The following is a 9,140-nucleotide window of genomic DNA, read 5'->3' on the forward strand; positions in this document are numbered from 1 at the left end:
AATACCCTTTAATGGGATAATGCTTTACACTGCATTATTAAGATAGGCTATAAAACAAAAGTGTCACCAGAGAAATAACACAGTGAATCAAATCCAGGCTAAGGCAGTGCTTTTAAAGTTGTGCTTCATTAGTTTCTTGTGCGTTAGGGTCCTTCCTTTTTTTCAATGTAAACAACTCGGACTTTCTTTGGCTTGCATATCTAAGCTCCTCCTAATTTTATTTTATATGAGATAATTCCTTGGCTTAAAAATAGGCACCCAATAAGTAAGGCAAAGTTTGACATAAGTGCATATGCAGAAACAACTCTTCCTAAACAGATGAGTCATCAAAGAGAAACAGGTTTCTTTAATCAGGTGCATATAGAGGAAAGGGGCATGAATAAATGAAGAGAAAGTTCACAAGGAGGGAAGGGAGTGAATGAGTGAAGAAAGCGTTCACAAGGAGGGAAGGGCGTGAATGAGTGAAGAGAAGCTGTGCTGAAAAGCTTGAGAGAGGGGAAGCTGGGGAAGGGAAAAGCCAGAATTAAACTCATTAATTCTGAGGTCAAGAGTTGTGGGAGCTGGAAACCAAATAGAAGCTCTTTGAATAAAACTTTCAAATCTTAATAAAATTAAATTAAATTAAAAATTAAAATTAGAGCCGGGCGTGGTGGCGCACGCCTTTAATCCCAGCACTCGGGAGGCAGAGGTAGGAGGATTGCCGTGAGTTTGAGGCCACCCTGAGAATACACAGTGAATTCCAGGTCAGCCTGGGCTAGAGTGAGACCCTACCTCGGAAAACCAAAAAAAAAAAAAAAAAATTAAAATTAAAAATATCTTCAAATGAAATCTATCCTATTAAATTCTGATTCAACATTTCTGATTTCTATCCATTTAGCTAAACAACCAAATGGAATTCAGATTCGAAAGGGCAATGGTTGACCACCAAAACACAGATTCCACAAGATTTTTCCATACCACAGACTATATTAAGCCCCAAGTCCTTGTTTCTACATTAAAGACATTCCCTTGAGTTGATCCTCAATGACACAGGTCTCACTTCTCTATTCCTGCATTCTCTATCTTCTTGGGCAAAACATCAAACCTTTTTGGCAATAAAAAATGATTATTAGGTTTCCTACATACTTCAACAAGATTTTACAACATACTCTACCCTCGAAAAATATCTCTCGATGTCATTTCTCAAGCTGGGATCAGGCTGCTAAGAAAACAGGGAAATTCCAAGCTCACGGCATTGTGACTTCAAACATAACTGAAGTCATCTTGGGTATGACCTAGAGGCAAAATGAATGTAAAGAACATTCCTCTTGTGCTTCCTGGATCTTTCTCCCTGTCTTTTCTTTTCATCTTCAAAAGTATGCAGTGGATGCTCTGGAAAGATGCCAGATACCACCAGGGTAACAAAAGCCAAGGGAATGTAGCAGGAGACACATAAACTCAGCACTGTGCAACACTAAAGACAGGACACATGTCACCTGGGCCTACATTTAGAATTGCGTTTATTGCTGCCAAAGATAGACAGAATCTAAAAGGAATATGAAGTACAGTTAGTAATGTATTTTGTACATGAAAAGAGCTGAGAGAATACATGTGAACTACTCTCAGCACTCACAAAAGGGCAGTCATATGAAGCAATGGGTATCTTAATAAGCTGGATTGCAGTAATGAGTTCACAGGATTTACATATATGTAGTAACCCCTGAAATATATGTAATTTTTGTCAGCAATACCTCAATGAAGCTGGAAAAAGAAAAAATAAATCTGAGATGCATATGTAATGTACATGTAACTTAAATTTTTCTAGTAGCAATTTTAAAAATAAGCAAAAAGTGAAACTAACCTTAATAACACACTAAATTGAGATAGATTTTGTTTCAATAAAATATATCCAAGGAACATGAAAATATGAATCAATAATAAAAATGAATGACACCTTTTTCCTTCTGTCTTAAACTCCTTGTTTGCCTTTTATGCATATACACGTCTCATCTAAAATACTAAATTTTTATTCGGAATATTTGATCCATATTTTGATTTTATAAAATATTAACTTGAAAAAGTAGGCCTTTATCACTAAGTTCTCTAATAGTAGTATCTGTTTTTAAATTGAAGCTAAGATTAAATTAAATATGTAGTGTGCCTTGTTTTTTCCTAAGTACATATAACGCAGTCAGTGGCCACACATGCCTAGGGGATAACATACCTGCACCTACTAAATTAAAAGATGCTATAGATCTCTCAGAAATTATTTGGACAGAATGTAATGGATTCTTACAAATTATACTGGTAAGTATTCAGAATTATAATTTAGCACAAAAGATTTTCCAAAACACTGCATTGCACGTCAAGTAATCCAGGAAGCATGGGTACTCACACTTTGGTTTTGTAGGTGGGGCCTCTTCAGATGCCATGGTTGACAGCTGAGGTAATCTCTTTAATGGTGCACTCAAAGTCCTTAAACATAGTCAGAAATGATGATTATTTATTTTTGCTATTTCATTCACTCATAAATAAGTAAGATTAGTAATTATCACTTTCTTTTCTTTTGTAAGTACATGAGTGTCTGGTGAATATGTGTGCACGTGTGTGTGTGTGTGTGCGTGTGTGTGTGTGTGTAGCGTGTGTGTGTGTGTAGCGTGTGTGGGTACACATGCATGCAGAGATGTGAGTGAGTGTGGAGGTCAGAGGTCAATAATGGGCATCTTCCTCTATCACTCTCCACCTTACTCTTTGAAACTGGGTTCCTGTTGAACTTTGAGCTCATCAATTTGGGTAAATTCGCTGGCCAGTAATCCCTAAGGATTCATCTCCACCTCCTCCCAACCCCACGCTGGGATTACGGGTACATGGCACCATGCTCAGCGTTAGTGTGGGGCTGGGGATTGAACTCAGCATCTCACACTTCAAGCACTTTACCCGCTGGGCCATCTTCCTAGCCCTGAAACATCCTTTATTGTGCATGTATGTGTGTTCTCTTTTTTTTTTTCCACTCAGCTTTTATTGGAGATCTAGGAGTATAAGTACTAGGGCTGAGAAAAAGAAATAAAAAGCATAAAAATGGATTTTGATCATAATCTCCCTCATTATGTTCTGTTGTCCTCATAATAAATAATAATAAAGATGTCTCATTTAGCAGCCCGTGCTCCTGAAATCAACCCAAATAATTCATGTCTTTACCAAAAGAAGCATAATATGCAGAACTCAAATCCAGATATTCAAGCCTAAAATCTTACGCAAACTCATGATTTCACACTACTTGCCAACTAGTATCTGATTACCACCGGGTACACCTGTTATACACTCCTGCCTTGAGCTTCAGTTTATGTTAGTTAATCTTCTGCTCATAATTCCCTGCTATCTAATCCGTAGTCACTAATATTCTCTGTGCCCTTAAGCCTAAATTCAAATCCCACCTCCTTCTTGACCATCCCAGCCTCAGTGACCTGACTCTGCCTTGGACAGTCATTATTCTGTCTTATCCTCTCCCTGGGGACTTTTATGTTATCTCTGTTAGAAGCTAAACACACACATACACACGAGTAGTATTTCCAAAAGTCCTGTGTTCCCAAATAGACTCTATGATGTACTTTGAAAACAAAATTACATTAAACACTGGTAGTACTTTACCTTAGATAGCTACCTGAAATCTCTAGAGTTTTAAAAAAATAAGGTTAGAGAGATGGCTTAGCGGTTAAGGCACTTGCCAGCAAAGCCAAAGAAATCAGGTTCAATTCCCCAAGATCCACATAAGCCAGATGCGCAAGGGAACACATGCATCTGGAATTCATTTGCAGCAGCTGGAGGCCCTGGCACGCACATTCCCTCTCTCTCTCTCTCTCTCTCTCTCTCTCTCTCTCTCTCTCTCTCTCTCTCTCATAAAGAAAAATAAAATAAAATAAATACATCCATCTTGGGCAAGGTCTTGGCATGTGCATTATCAAAAGTTCCCCCGAGGTTTAAAGGTTCAGTTAGAGGCGTGAACCCCTATCTTTAATCCTTGACTCTGTGGTTCCCAGCTCAGCATACTAGATTCAGGAGATGCTCAATAAAGTCCTAATTAATAGGTGGGTTGAACTGAGGCCTTACTTTGACATTAAATGCTTTCCAAAGTAATATCCATAATGCATCAAATGTCTCTACATCTGGGAGTCAGTTATACTGGTGGAGATGACTATGTACACTATGGCTGTATAACTAGAAGGAGGAGTAATAAATGCTTTACAGAAATCCACAGAGCCTCTTGTTCTAATACTAAGTATAACTGTTCTATTGTCTGACTCAGCCACAAAACTGTGAGTGAAGTATCCAAAATCGGTTAAGTAAGTCGGGCATGGTGGCGCACGCCTTTAATCCCAGCACTAGGGAGGCAGAGGTAGGAGGATCGCCATGAGTTCAAGACCACCCTGAGATGACAGAGTTAATTCCAGGTCAGCCTGGGCCAGAGTGAGATCCCACCTTGAAAACACACACCCAAAAAAAGAACAAAATCTGTTGAGCAATCTGGGGATTGCTGGAGTGACACGTAAGCCAGCTTCTATAAAGTACTAACTGTAATTATGTGCTCACAGACTAAGGGATGTTCCTGGAGTACAGGGGTGTGGCCACTGTAGGCAAAACCTTACAATCAATAACAACCAGGAAAAAAAATCGTATCTCAAATTCTCAGCATTATATTATATTAATTATGTTATATTAATATATTATATTACATTATATTATATTACATTCATTATAGCATATTATTATATTATATTATATTATATTATATTATATTATATTATATTATATTATATTATATTATGTTTGTTATGGTATGATATGTTATGTTATGTTATACATGAGCACAGAACTTGTATATGGTCTTATAGTTCTGCAAGTAGACCCTGACAATTTAAAATGTAGCACCTCACTCAGCAGTTAACAATCAGAACTTATCCTCTGGTTGAGCTAATTGCTGTCTTCATACATTTAAAGATACAGAGACAAAAAAAAAAAAGCTGGGTGTGGTGGCACATGCCTTTAATCCCAGCACTCGGGAGGCAGAGGTAGGAGGATCGCCATGAGTTCAAGGCCACCCTGAGACTACATAGTGAATTCCAGGTCAGCCTACACTAGAGTGAAACCCTACCTTGCAAAACAAAAACAAACAAAAAAAGATACAGAGACAAGAGAAATGTCTCCTGCTCTAACATTTTCTTGTTTTTATCTTTACCGGAGTAGATTGGTCTTGGGGCTGCTGCCTCTTCCATCTTAATTCAATGTGTCAGGAGTGCCATCTCATATTAAATTGGCTAGTAAGCCAGACACCCCAGTGTCCTTTCAATGAATCTACGTGCTACATTTCCTGCAGGGTGCTGTCACAGGAATACCTGAACAAACCAGTGCCTGGAGAAGACGCCACCCCAAAAATAGATGAGGACGAGGAACCCACCCCAAAACAACAGGTGAGGATGAGGAATCCACCCCAAGACAGTAGATGAGGATGAGGAATCCACCCAGGACAGGAGATGAGGGGGGATGAAAGCTTTAGAGGAGCCGGGCATGGTGGTGCACGCCTTTAATCCCAGCACACGGAGGCAGAGGTAGGAGGATTGCTGTGAGTTTGAGGCCACCCTGAGACGCCATAGTGAATTCCAGGTCAGCCTAGGCTAGAGTGAGACCCTACCTCAAAAAAAAATAAACCAGAAGAAGAAAAAAAGAAAGAAAACTGTAGAGGGTAGAGCTGCCTTGATATTGGCAAAGTTACAGAAAACAGCACGAAAAGGATCCCTTCCCACTTTAAATGCCCATAGTTATGAGACTGAATCCATCTTAATGCATTGACTGACTTATAAATACATATCTGGTAGTATGATGTGCAGGGGACTTACCACTATATGGGGGAAGAAAAGGCAAAAGCATAATCAAATTTTAAAATTATGACACAAACAACTATATTATAGATGCCCTATGAATGTCTATGTACTTTGTGTAGTAAGTGCTATAAACTTGTGAGTATATGAGCTGCAAATGAAAATGACAATATCAAAGGCTGAGAATTAGAAGATTCAGGAGGATCTGAACTATGCCTCAAATGGTGGACCAGGGATAATTGTGAAATCAAGACAGGTGTCAGCCAATCAGAACAAGACAAGCTAACACACTCCTAGGGCACTCAAAACTAAATCTGAGTGGGGCAGACTGGTTGACGTAAGAGAAACAGAAAAAGCAGACAGAAGAAATGGCACAAGAAATACAAGGAGTTGAGAATGCAGATGGTCCATGGGACAGAAAATGTGAGGGTCACATTTTCTGTTGCTGAAAGTTAATGAGCTATTTACTTTGTGAACAGAGCCTGCAGTGGTTTGATTCAGGTGGCCCCATAAACTTAGGTGTTCTGAATGCTAGGTTCCCAGCTGATGGAGATTTGGAAATTAATTAACGCCTCCTGGAGGCAGTGTATTGTTGGGGATGGGCTTATGAGTGTTACTGCCAGTGTTTGGCACACTGTCCTGTTGCTGTGGTCCACCTTATGTGGGCCAAGGGGTGATGTCCACCCTCTGCTCATGCCATCGTTTTCCGCTGCCATCGTGGAGCTTCCCCTCGAGCCTGTAAGCCAAAATAAACCTTTTTCCCACAAGCTGCTCTTGGTTGGGTGATTTCTACCAGCAATGTGAACCTGACTGCAACAGAGCCCTTCCAAAACCGGTGTTCTGGAAGGCAATTCCTACAAAGGCAAGGACTCTACTTCCCTCCCGACAATAGTCACGGTGCGTGCCGCAGAGCCTAGCATGCACAAAGAAGTTTCCCAAAAGGTAAGGGAATAATTTTGCATCAACCTGGCCAGGGCTGTCCTTCTCTCTCACTTACCTCAGCACATTTGTATAAAGCCTCTCACCATTGCTCTCCCAGTAAATACAACGTAAGGCTCTCCTGGAGCATTACAGGGGTTGCTAAGGATTTCTGACACAATTTCTTCATGAAGAAAAAACAAACAGGTGTGTAAACACTACCCCATCCCACCCCCTTAGGTAACCTTCCTAAAGTAGATGACTGATTAGAATGTCTACTGCAGAGGATCTTAAATGTTCTATCGAAGCCCACATACGTGGAAGGCTTGCAAGCTAGTCCATGACGTTATGAGGCGGTGGTACAGTTTTTCCAGTGGAGGCATTGGAGGCATGCTACTGAATGGGATATGGGCACCCCGGCCTTTTCTCCTCTCATTGTTTCCAGCTTACTGCAAGGGGAGCATGCTTCTTCTACCATTTACTACCATCATGAGGTACAGTGCCACTACACTCCCAAAGCAATGGAGTCGCACGACCCTGGCTGAGGACTCTGAAACCCTCAGCCAAAATAAGGCATTCCTTGCTGCAAGTTGACTTATAAGCGAATTTTGTACACAACCATGACTAATACAGAATCCTTTACGATGAAGTACTCGGTGGCAAAGACATGCCCAGTGGTATCAGCAAGATTCAGGGAAATGCGCTAATCTAGGGGTCTGGACAGAAAGTTTTAAGAGTTGATATAAGGACAAAAGACAGAAAAGGTTCTTCCCTTTCACCCCAAACTTTGTCCCCAGAATTCCTTCACCCCCAAGTCTCCAAACCCCAAACCATCAGGCACTTTTGCCTCAGCTCACTTTCATGTCTCAGAAACTGTCAACATGTACCAGCTGCTCAGGCCAGCAATCTTCAGAATTCTCCCATGTGTTTGCCTACCACATCCAATCCAGTGGAACTGGGTAGAATTTTTACCCTCAAAATGCACATGCATCTCCCCATCTCCCCCACCTCTTTCATACATAACCGTCCCATCCCTGGGCTGCTGACGTAGCTTCTAAGCGCACCCTTCTTTCCCTATTCAACTTCATTCTCCCCACAGTAGCAGTCATGTCTGTTGTGGATTTGATCTGATCATTTCCTTTCCAGGCCTTTGACTGCATTTACAGTGAGACCCGGCTCTGGCCCTTGGCTGTCTCCTCTCATGCAAATGAGAAGCAAATGGCTGCCGTTCATAAGCCCCCAGTCTGTACACCTCCACAACTGAGTCAAGAGGCCGGGTCTAATTTCTGCCTCGATGTTCTCATTTACATGAAAAAGTGATTGATAAACACTTTTTAGGACCCACTAGTTTCTAAAAATGTACTACTTCACTGGATCTTTGTGCTTTGCTAAATTAAAAAAAATAAAAAATAAAACTTGGCACCAAATGCCAAAACTCGATGATGATGTCAAGGATGCCCTAACCTCTGTCCTCAGCAGCTCTGGAGCATGTCATCAAAGAAGCTGTCCTATACAGGCTTCCCCAGTCATGAGCCAGCTGCATCCTCGCTGCCTGTCCAGCCATGGCTTCTGTCTTCCCTCCTAGGGTCTGTCCTCATCACTGTTTCCACTCTGTAAAGGAAGAACCCCGCCCTTGCTGTCTTCTGCTTATTCTTCTCCCAGGGAATAAATGTGATGGATTTATCCCCACTGTCTGCTTCACTATATGTGGACCACCTGGGAGATAAACCTCAAAGAATGTGTGTACGGCTATTTCCAGGAGGGTTTCATAAGGGAGAGACAAGAATCCCACCTGAACGTGAGTGGACCGTGCACTGGGCTTAACACAGCAGAGCCAGCATGCTTTTCTCTCTGCTTCCTGACTGCACGCAATGTGAGCAGCTACCGCGTGCTCATGTTGACATGGCTAGAATGGCTTTCTCCATCCCCCTCAAAACTGTGAGCAGGAAAGAAACATTTCCTCCCTAAGTAATTTTTGTTTGTTGGTTGGTTGGTTGTTGTTGTTGTTTGGTTTTCAAGGTAGGGTATCACTCTGGCCCAGACTGACCTGGAATCCACTATGTAGTTTCAGGGTGGCCTCGAACGGATGGCGATCCTCCTACCTCTGCCTCCCGAGTGCTGGGATTAAAAGCGTGAGCCACCATGCCCGGCTTCTAAGTTATTTTTGATAGGTATTTCAACACAGCAATAAGTAAAGTAACTAAAGCCCAAGGAAGCTGAGACTGTTCATTTTCCACACTCGCTTCCTGACCTCACTATCAAGTCTTCTGGTTCCTACCACCTTACCTGATAGAAACAAGCATTAGCAATAAAAAAATAAAATAAAATAAAATAAATATTTTTTTTCAAAGTGGGAAGGAAAACATGGAA

At 41.3% G+C, this 9,140-nt stretch overlaps 1 protein-coding gene across 1 annotated transcript in view; it reads right to left on the bottom strand.

Moving 5' to 3' along the window:
- Window positions 1-2,411, bottom strand: part of Iqcm (IQ motif containing M) — a 311,800-nt gene extending 309,389 nt beyond the window's left edge. Inside the window, exon 1 of the mRNA XM_045130639.1 lies at window positions 2,375-2,411. Within this exon, the coding sequence (XP_044986574.1) occupies window positions 2,375-2,411 (37 nt within the window). The remainder of the gene's footprint in view (window positions 1-2,374) is intronic.
- Between the last annotated feature and the right edge of the window lie 6,729 nt (window positions 2,412-9,140).

The sequence above is a fragment of the Jaculus jaculus genome, chromosome 12 (genome assembly GCF_020740685.1).
Source record: "Jaculus jaculus isolate mJacJac1 chromosome 12, mJacJac1.mat.Y.cur, whole genome shotgun sequence".
Lineage (NCBI taxonomy): Eukaryota > Metazoa > Chordata > Mammalia > Rodentia > Dipodidae > Jaculus > Jaculus jaculus.